The following is a 10668-nucleotide window of genomic DNA, read 5'->3' as shown; positions in this document are numbered from 1 at the left end:
ATTTATCTTAAATTCATTTGACAACATTGTTTGGTCAAATTTTGCATGCCATTGTTTGGGTGCTTGTTTTAGTCCGTAAAGGAACTTAACAAGTCTACAGACCTTCTTTTCTTTACCTGGAACCACAAACCCTTCAGGTTGTTCCATGTAGATTTCTTCCTCCAACTCTCCATTTAAGAAGGCTGTCTTTACATCCATTTGATGAATTTCAAGACCATAAACTGCAGCTAACGCTACTAATGTTCGTATGGACGTAATTCTTGTAACTGGAGAGTATGTATCAAAATAGTCAAGAACTTCTCGTTGTCTATACCCTTTGACCACAAGTCTTGCCTTATATTTGTCAATAGTTCCATCATCTTTCATTTTCCTCTTAAAGATCCATTTAGAACCCAACGGTTTATTTCCAGGAGGAAGATCAATCAATTCCCATGTATGGTTGTTCAATATGGATTCTATTTCACTATTGACTGCCTCTTTCCATAACAATGATTCCGAAGAAGACATAACTTCTTTAAATGTTTGATGCTTATTTTCCAATAAAAAAGTCACAAAATCTGGTCCAAATGAAGTAGACGTTCTTTGACGTTTACTACGTCTTGGATCTTCTTGGTTAAGTGTACTTTCTTTTGTTTCTTCCCGAGGTCGTTTAGATCCTTCACCAATCGACTCACATTCCTTTTTATACGGATATATATTTTCAAAGAACTCAGCATTATCTGATTCTATAACCGTATTATTATGAATGTCGGGATTTTCTGATTTATGAACCAGAAATCGATATGCTTTACTATTAGTCGCATATCCTATGAAAACACAATCAACGGTTTTCGGTCCTATTTTTACCCTTTTGGGTTTAGGAACTTGCACTTTTGCCAAACACCCCCACACTTTAAAATAATTCAAGTTGGGCTTCCTTCCTTTCCATTTTTCATATGCAATGGATTGTGTTTTGCTATGGGGTACTCGATTTAGTATTCGGCTAGCCGTAAGAACGGCTTCCCCCCACAAGTTCTGTGGTAAACCAGAACTTATCAATAATGCGTTCATCATCTCCTTTAATGAACGATTCTTTCTTTCTGCAATCCCATTGGATTGGGGCGTGTAAGGGGCCGTTGTTTGATGAATAATTCCATATTCTAAACATATTTGTTCAAAAGGAGATTCATAATCACCACCCCTATCACTTCTTATCATTTTGATTTTCTTGTTAAGTTGCGTTTCAACTTCATTTTTGTATTGCTTGAATGCGTCTATTGCTTCATGTTTACTATTAAGTAAGTAAACATAGCAATATCGAGTACTATCGTCAATAAAAATTATGAAATACTTCTTTCCACCGTGAGATGGTATTGACTTCATGTCACAAATATCTGTGTGAATTAAGTCTAAAGGATTTGAATTCCTTTCAACCGACTTATAAAGTTGTTTAACATACTTAGATTCCACACATACTTGACATTTTGATTTGTCACATTCAAACTTGGGCAATACTTTCAAATTAGTCTTTTTCCGTAAGGTTGTATAATTGACATGACCCAAACGTATATGCCATAATTCATTTAAGACGAAGCTGAAATTTTATTATTATTTTCAACAACCATTACATTCAGCTTGAAAATGCCTTCGGTGAGGTAACCTTTTCCTACAAACATTTCATTCTTACTTATTACAACCTTATCGGAAACAAAAACACATTTAAAACCATTCTTAACAAGAGTCCAGTAGAGACTAAATTCTTCCTAATCTCGGGAACATGAAGGACGTTGTTCAAAGCCACCGCTTTGCCGTAAGTCATTTTGCGAAATATCTTCCCATATCCTTCAATCTTGGCCTTTGAAGCATTTCCCATAGAAATCGTCTCATCGGGTCCAACAGGAGCATAAGTAGCAAAATCTTCTCTAACAGCACAAACATGGCGAGTGGCTCCAGAATCTATCCACCACTCTTTAGGATTGCCTACCAAGTTGCATTCGGAAAGCATGACACATAAGTCATCAACATCATCATGCTTTTCAACCATGTTTGCTTGACCCTTCTTCTTGTCCTTCTTCGGAGCACAACACTCCGTAGATTGTGTCTGGTTTTTCCACAGTTGTAGCAGTTTCCACGAACCGCTTCTTGCTTGGGTTGTATTTCGGTCAGAAGCCTTCTTCCTCTTTTTGTTCTCTTCAACAATATTTGCTCCCATTATTGTTGAGTTTCCACGGCCTCTCGTTGCAGCAGCTTTGTTGTCCTCTTCGATTCTCAACCGAACAATGAGATCTTCAAGGGACATCTCCTTGCGTTTGTGTTTCAAGTAGTTTTTGAAGTCCTTCCACAAAGGAGGCAACTTCTCAATCATCGCTGCTACTTGAAATGCTTCATTGATGACAAGACCTTCAATGAAATTTCTGTTAGTAAAAATACTAAGATTACTACTTTCAACATCAATATTAATTTGATATATACCTTCAGCAAATGCTGCCGGTGTTGTTCGGCTTGTTGAGGCATTGGCAGTCACCATTGGAACAACTTGGTTCTCATTCTCATTAGTCATTTCTGTAAAAGAATGACACAAACGTTAAAATCACGTAGATTTTAATAGAGTACAAAACCACAAAGGTTTTACTCTTCCCGAAACAGTAAGTACAAATACAGAAAATATATTAAATTCCTTAAGCTTGTTATTATACTGTATTTGTAGTATAATTCTGGAAATATAAATGAACATAAACAAAAAACCAATTCGAGCCCACTGAATTCACAGTGTTTCCTTAAGGAATTTAATCCCCTCCTAGTACCCAAGGTTATGGATTATTTCCTCCCAGGATAGAACGAATTACACACTGGTGTAGTGGTACTTCACCCCAGTGTTTCAGCGAACACAAAGTTCGGTAGCAAATCACACTTACTTTTTACTTTGTTTGATGCTAAAAGTATGCAGAAGAAGGAGAGAAAACTCAGAGAATCGTAGTAAAATTCTGAGCAGAATAATGTTGTATTTATAGCCAAAGTTGGGCTGAAATCTAAAGAGGTGCAACTCTTCAGAATGGCTGTTTATGCAAAACTGCCACAGCATAAATGCCATTACATAAATGGCCATTTACTCAACAATAAAGAGGGAAAATAAAGAGGGAAAATTAAAGAGGGTAGTTACTTTTCTGTTACCAAAACAGAAAAATGGATTAGATTTAATATTAATATTTAATATTAATATTCTGTTATTAAAATAAATATTTAATAACATTTCTGTTAATATTTTACTATTAACAAATAAATTTGGTCCAAAAAGTTAATCAATCAATCGATCATTTGACTAAATTCGAATCCGAATCCGAAGCCGTAGCCGAAGCCGAAGCCGAAGCCGAGCTGAGCGAGCGACGACGATGACGGCGCGAGGCTTGTCTTCTTCTCAACTCTTTAAGAGCTAGAAGAAGAGCAATTGCTTATATACACATAAAAAACCTCTTCCTCTTTCAATATGGGTCACTGTCCATTTGCCAAGGGGGGAAACTTAAAATTTCACTTAAAATTTCATTTTCCTCCATTTCCCATTCACCCTCTTTTAAGTATTTAATATATTAATTAAGTACAACAAAAACCCAACAACAATTTACATACATGACTCTATTCGTAGAAATGCTAGAGATGTGTATATTCTTATTCTCACATAAGTCTTATTATTCTATCATCTGTTCAGGAGTCTCAGAAAAATACGTATTTGATAAAGTTTATCCGAAAGGCATATTGAGTTTATGGCATACCGAGAAAATCTTATTAACGTATTTCTTATGCATTTCATGCATTTATACATGTACATTGACCTATGACTCAGACGGCGTTATATACGCGTATATATATATATATATGTATATATATGTATACGGGATATGAGAAAGGTTATGGCGTTATATACGCACCACCACCTGATCAGTTGGTATACGATGATGATATTGCCCACAGTGGCTGAAATGATATGATGGGATGCCCTCAGAGGCTTGATGATGTTATGTACGTACAGACCTATGCATTACATGACATTTATACACATATGCATGACATTATAAATATTTCATGATTAACAGAGTCATCCAGACTTACAGGTTGAGTCATTTACTCTATATTTCTTCCATGTCTTAAATTAATGTTGACTTATTGTTATGTTTCAGTTCTGTCTTACATACTCAGTACATTATTCGTACTGACGTCCTTTTGTTGGGGACGCTGCATTCATGCCTGCAGGTATAGATAAACAGTTTGACGAGCCTTCACAGTAGACGATGTTTGCATTCAGCGAAGGATAGGTAAGACTCCACTTCATTCGGAGTGCAGCCGAGTCTATGAGCCATCGTGTCAGAGCTTTTCTACAGACTTATGGGTAGGCTGGTAGCCTGTCCCATTTGATGTCGAATAATCCTAGAGGCTTCGTAGACAGAGGTTCAGTTTGTACAGTATGTCAGAGGCCTTGACAGCCTATATGTATTCATGTTTTAAGAAAAATGGTTCAGGGATACAGTGTTTTCCACTTACAATTTTATATTATGAGTTGTGGCCATATTGGCCCATGGTAGTTATAAAAAGAAATGAATGAGTTACAGAGTGGTTCGCTCGGGCCACTACGGCACCGGGTGCCAGTCACGCCTCCCCAGGTTCGGGGCGTGACTAGACCTGATTTCTAAGATAAAAATTAGAACTCAAATAATCGTACAAGTTTAAAAAATACAGATATAATGAGGCATGATAACAAAATACATCCTATAGTAGCTTAGAAGCTATCTCAGATCATAAATACTCCGGTGCACGCGTACACGCCCGTCACCTATTGTGTGCGTCACCCCAATACATCTCATATAAAATGGTTCCCAGGGATTTTTATACTCAAATTCAAGTTTAGATGTGTTACTTACCTCAAAATGCTGAAATCAATACTCCAAAGTCGTTGCCATGCGAATCGGCCTCCGAGCGACTTGAATCTAGCCATAGCAACTTAATTTCATCAATAAAAGCCATCAGAAACTATTCCAAATGATAAAGCTAGGGTCTTGAATCAAATATGCAAAGTCAATCCAAAAAGTCAATCCCGGGTTCGTACCCCGAAACCCCTCGAAAGTTATAAATTCTGAACACACATTCAAATACGAGTCCAAAGATACTAATTTCATCCAATTATAACCACAAATCGACTCTCAATTCATGAAATCTCACTCTTCAACAACATAGTCTAAAATTTCCATTTTTAACCTTAAATTCACATAAATTAGGTGTAATAATCAATGGGTAATCAATACTATCATTAAAAGTGATTAAACTTTACTTACCTCTTCAATTGCAGCAAAAAGTCTCCAAAAGATCGCCCTTAGCCGAGCTCCAAAACTCCCAAAATAAGAAAACACTCAAATCCTTCGAATATATGAAGTCTGCCAGTAATTCCGCACATGCAGTCACTTAACCGCTTCTGCGGAACATTGGCCGCATCTTCGGCTCCCTCCAAGCTCCCGGCCTTCCGCTTGTGCGATCAACAGGCCGCTTCTACGGCCTCACACCTGCGGCAATTTCCTCGCATGTGCGAATGCAGTAGAACTCCAAAACTTCAGCAGCTCCTCAAAGTCTAAAAATTATCCGCCAACAATCTGAAACACCCCGAGGCCCCCTCGGGACCCCAACCAAACATACCAACAAGTCCTAGAACATTATACGAGCCTACTCGAAGCCTCAAATCACATCAAACAACATCAAAACCATGAATCTCACCCCAATTCAAGCCTAATGAAACTAATGAAATTCCAACTTCTAAAACTCATGTCCAATCACATCAAAACAACTCGGAATGACTTCAAATTTAGCACACAAGTCCCAAATGACACAACTGTCCTATTCTAACTCCCGGAAGAAAAATCCGAACCCGATATTAACAAAGTCAACTCTCGATCAAACCTATCAATCTTCCAAACCTTCAACTTTTCAACTTTCATCAAAAAACATCAAATCAACCTACGGACCTCCAAATCCAAATCTAAATCCAAATCCGGACATTGTCTAAGTCCAAAATTATCATACGAAACTATTGGAACTATTAAAATTTTATTCCTTAGTTTTCTATACAAAAGTCAAGCTCCGGTGAACTCTTTCAACTTAAACTTCCAACCTTGGGACTAAGTATCCCAACTCACTTCAAAACTTCCCCGAAACCAAACCAACCACCCTAGCAAGTTACATAACTACAATTACACATAAGTAAGGCATCAAATAAGGGCAACAGGGCTAAAATACTCGAAACAACCAGCTGGTCGTTACATCACCGCTTCCACCACAAAATGGATGCACGTACAACTCTTAGAACCGAAAATATAATTTTTTTCATTAGTTTTTCTATTGCATCATTCAACAAGAGATCAAATTAAGAAAGAAGTGCCATTGCAGTGTAACTGTTGAGACCGACTACTGCTACCATCTCTTCACTTTATTACTTTACTATATATAATAAGTGAAGAGCTTTTGGACGACCAAAGGTAAAACCATAATTTCAGCAGTACCACGTATTTCTAATCTGGTTATTTGTGGGATGGCTGGCATCGATTTGTTACTTTATCTGTGGCGTTATGATGTTTAGACTAAAGTATATATATATTTATATGTATATCGCCTCATATTTTACTTTTGTTTCGTGGATTTAAGATGTGAAATATGTTGATTTATATAAATTTGATGTGTTTTTATGTGTAGGAATGATCCGGGAGCAATTGGGAGCGAATTGTGCGAAATTAGAGCCAAAACGGACGAAAATAGGAAAATTGGACATTGCAGCGCCACAGGCAGCGCCCTGAGCTACCTGTGGCGCCAAAACCGGTAGCCAAAAAATCCACAGCCCAAGGAGGGCGCCTGGCGCTGGGCAGGACGCCTGTATCGTGAATCTTGTCCAAATTCGCCCGGGACACGGTTATTTCGGCCCTAGACCTACCCAACATTTATAAAAGCAAGACTAAACTTATTTGTGAGGGAGAGACGCCACTTTTGAGGGAGAATACACATGAGAAACATTCGGGAGTGAAGAGATCTCAGTTTTCTTAGTATTTTCAATTATCCAACACGTATGAAATTATTTGCTAGTATCATGAGTGGCTAAAACCCATATTTTTGGGGTTGTGATTTAGCCATGAATATTGTTGTTTAACGTTGACTTAACCTTGATTACAATTCACTAATATATGGTTGTTTCTTCAATTCTGTGATTAATTGCTTAATTGTCTGGCTAGCAGTTATGTTCTATTTACTATCTATGATATATACTTGGGAAAGCCGTGTTTAGATTACAGAAGAATTGAAGAGAGCATGATCTTACCTCTTAGGGGGGGGGGAGGCGGATTTGTGGTTAGGATAGGAATATACCTAGTCACCGTGCTTAATTGAATATCGTAATCTTAATGCATTCTTAATAGATTGATTTCATAGGAATATAGGCGTTAATCTATTTTGAATAGGCGAGTAGTACTTCGGGAGAAGGCTATGGGATCAATTATCGATTAATTAGCAACCATGAGTGGATTGTATGAGAGGAAGAGTTAACTAGAACACAATAGGATTGGTGAATCGATCACAACCCTGGAATTTTTCTCTACTAAATACACAACAACCAATTTTCTGCTTGGTAATTTAGTTATAAATTAGAATTATAGTTTAGTATAATCACATTCTTGAACTTTATTTTGGCTTGACTGAATAACAATCTTGGTGATTTTAGTGGGTAGTCGATACAAGTCTTTGTGGGTTCGACACTTGACTTATCATTTTATTACTTGTACGACCACGTATACTTGCGTGTGCGTTTGGGAGCAACTATTTTTTGGCGCCGTTGCCGGGAACTTGAATAATGACTACTTTCGAGTTTTGCTTTTATTGTTTATTTTGCCAAGTCTAACATTACTTGATTGTTGCTCTGATCTCAGGAACTTTGATTGAATGCGAAGGGTCAGAAGCGAGGACCGACTTCAAGGCTTTGACCCCGAACTTGAGAAACATTCATAGGAGGTTGAGGGAAGCAAAGGACACGAATAATATTCAGGCACTTGTTCAATTTCCTGTGAACATGGCAGAGGAGCAACACATGGCTGTTCAGGAGGTGGCAATGCCCAGCATTGCTAATATTACCTCCAGCATTGTGAAGCCCAGAATCACCGGGCACTTTGAACTGAAACAGAGCATGATCCAGCTACTTTATTCGAATGGACAGTTTATGGGTCTTCCACATGAGGATCCACAACAACATATCCTGAACTTCTTGGAGATTAGTGATACTTATATCACTAACCGAGTCACTCCAGACTATGTGAGGCTCACACTTTTTCCATTCTCTCTGCTGGGCGAAGCAAAGCGATGGCTGAAGGCAGAACCAGCTAATTCTATTACATCATGGAATGATTTGGCAAGGAAACTTCTGGCAAGGTTCTTTCCTTCAGGCAAAACTGCAAAGATCAGAAGTGATAGTCGCCTTCAAACAGAAAGCAGGGGAGTCTCTATACTCGGCTTGGGAGAGGTTCAAGGGGCTAATCAGAGACTGTCCTCATCACAATCAGACAAGAGAATTATTAGCTCACACTTTCGTAGAAGGTCTACATCTTGAAACAAAGATTGTGGTAGATGCTGCAGCTGGAGGTCAAGTGTTGGAGAAAACTTTGACGAGATATATGCAATATTGAACAAATTCTCCAAAAGCAATCCGGATTGGCAAGGAGAAATGGGCATACACACAGTGCAAAAATCTATAGGGGTTCTCGAGTTAGATGTCGTCTCGGCATTATCAGCGCAAATTTCTACACTAACCAACCAAGTCAATCAGATGACCATGGTTATTAACAAGCAACAAGCTCGACCAGTGCAACAGGTTCAGGTGTTTTGTGAAGTATGTGGAGAGGGTAACATGAGCAATCTGTGCTCAGCAAATCCAGAGTCTGTATATTTTGTGGGTAATGCAAATCGAGGCCAAACAAATCAGTATGGTGACACTTACAATCCCAACTAGAGGAACCACCCAAACTTTTCTTGGGGTAGAAACCAAGGTACTCAAAATCAATACTGACCTCAAGCACCTCAACAACAATATAGACCACCCCAGGCTGAACAACAAGCGAGTCCAACAAGCCACCTTGAGAAAATGATGAAGAAATTGATGGCTGATCAGCAAAACCTTACTCAGAAATTGATGGCTGATCAGCAAGCCCAAGCCGTAGCAATGAGAAATTTGGAGCACCAAGTAGGACAACTTGCCAGTGCCCTAAATACTAGACCAGTTAGAGCTCTTCCAAGTGATATTGAGCCCAATCCTAAAGCTCAGTCAATGCGGTTACCTTGAGAAATGGAAGAGCATTAGAAGAAGTTCCAAAGAAAAAGAAGTATATGGCTAGTCCTGAAGGAGGATTAGTTCCCAAGGCAGTTGAGGAGAATGAGAAAGAGAGCAAGGGATCAGATCTAGTAATTGTGACAAGTCCACCACCTCCGTTTCCACAACGGCTAGCAGAAGCAAAAAGATGATGCTAAGTATAAGAAATTCTTTTAGATATTTTGAGCCATGTACGTGTGAATTTGCCTTTGGTGGAAATTTTGCAGGAAGTGCCTAAGTATGCAAGGTATCTTAGAGATATTATGGCAAACAAGCGAAGACATACAGAGTTTGAAACAGTTGCACTTACTGAAGAGTGCAGTGCTAGAGTTCGGAGTAAACTTCCTCCTAAGTTGAAGGATCCCAGGAGTTTCACAATTCCTCTATCTCTTGGAAAACAAGAAGTTGTCAGAGCCCTGTGTGATTTAGGGGCTAGTATAAATTTGATGCCATCCTCTTTGTTCAAGCAGCTCGGATTGGGGGTGCTTAGACCTACTACAATCATTTTACGGTTAGCAGATAGGTCACTAGCTATGCCAGAAGGAATTATTGAGGATGTGTTAATTCGAGTTGGAAAGTTTATTCTTCCTGCTGATTTTATTGTTCTTGATTACGAGGCGGATGAGGAAGTACCCATTATTTTGGGGCGATCATTCTTAGCTACCGGTGGATCGATTATTGATGTGAGGGAAGGAAAGTTGAAGATGAGAGTTGACGATGAGGAAATCACTTTTAATGTGTACAAGGCACTTAAGCTCCCTAAGCATTATGAGGACTTGTGCATGATTACTGTGGTAGAATCCAAGGGGATAGAGCATAGCCCTTATGTGAATTATAGTGATCCAGATGGGACAACTGAGTTAGAGGAGGTGGTGTTTCAAGATGAGTGTGTAAAAATGATTGAGAAAAGAGCTAGAGATGAAATAAGAGACCTTCCGAGAGCGTGCAAAAAGGCTAGACTTCATGGGAGAAAGAAGAAGAGAAAGCGCCAGCCTGAGATGAGTAGCAGAGTCGTGCCACGACTATAAATAAGGCGCTTGTTGGGAGAAAACCCAACCTATATTTTTTTTTAAATTTTTTAGTGTCAAGTTTTGTGTTGTTTTTGTCTTGCAGAGTAGGGGAAGTATGAGTACCCGAAGTTGAAGCTGAGGAGCATGTTTGAGCTTAAGTGTGGGGTCGTCTCGACTCTTAATATTGAGGATCATGTGCTAGCTAGGCCCAAGAGGGTCTCAGGGAGTATTTCTCACCCTTGTTTAATATTTTTCTCTGCGATCATGCATCGAGGACTATGCATAATATAAATGTGGGGTGGG

At 38.8% G+C, this 10668-nt stretch overlaps 2 protein-coding genes across 2 annotated transcripts; both read left to right on the top strand.

Annotated features, from left to right (window-relative positions):
• The first annotated feature begins 8104 nt into the window (after nucleotides 1-8104).
• LOC109220352 lies at nucleotides 8105-9328 on the top strand. Its single transcript, XM_019384819.1, has 4 exons — nucleotides 8105-8362; nucleotides 8478-8631; nucleotides 8745-8970; nucleotides 9082-9328. Exons 1-4 carry the CDS (start codon nucleotides 8105-8107, stop codon nucleotides 9326-9328), a joined length of 885 nt encoding a protein of 294 aa, XP_019240364.1.
• Nucleotides 9329-9372: 44 nt separating this feature from the next.
• LOC109220351 lies at nucleotides 9373-10383 on the top strand. Its single transcript, XM_019384818.1, has 2 exons — nucleotides 9373-9447; nucleotides 9583-10383. Exons 1-2 carry the CDS (start codon nucleotides 9373-9375, stop codon nucleotides 10381-10383), a joined length of 876 nt encoding a protein of 291 aa, XP_019240363.1.
• The last annotated feature ends 285 nt before the right edge of the window (nucleotides 10384-10668 follow it).

The sequence above is a fragment of the Nicotiana attenuata genome, unplaced genomic scaffold, assembly GCF_001879085.1.
Source record: "Nicotiana attenuata strain UT unplaced genomic scaffold, NIATTr2, whole genome shotgun sequence".
Taxonomy (NCBI): domain Eukaryota; kingdom Viridiplantae; phylum Streptophyta; class Magnoliopsida; order Solanales; family Solanaceae; genus Nicotiana; species Nicotiana attenuata.
Note: the sequence above shows the minus strand (reverse complement) of the source record. Positions and strands in the feature narration are given on the sequence as shown.

Bases quoted from the DNA above. Each gene is read 5' to 3' on its own strand.
- LOC109220352 (XM_019384819.1), top strand. From the start codon at position 8,105: ATGCCCAGCATTGCTAATATTACCTCCAGCATTGTGAAGCCCAGAATC. The intron at 8,363-8,477 runs GCAGAACCAGCT...GCCTTCAAACAG, and splicing joins AAGCAAAGCGATGGCTGAAG to AAAGCAGGGGAGTCTCTATA. The intron at 8,971-9,081 runs GTATGGTGACAC...ACAACAATATAG, and splicing joins AATCGAGGCCAAACAAATCA to ACCACCCCAGGCTGAACAAC.
- LOC109220351 (XM_019384818.1), top strand. From the start codon at position 9,373: ATGGCTAGTCCTGAAGGAGGATTAGTTCCCAAGGCAGTTGAGGAGAAT. The intron at 9,448-9,582 runs GTAATTGTGACA...GAAATTTTGCAG, and splicing joins AGAGCAAGGGATCAGATCTA to GAAGTGCCTAAGTATGCAAG.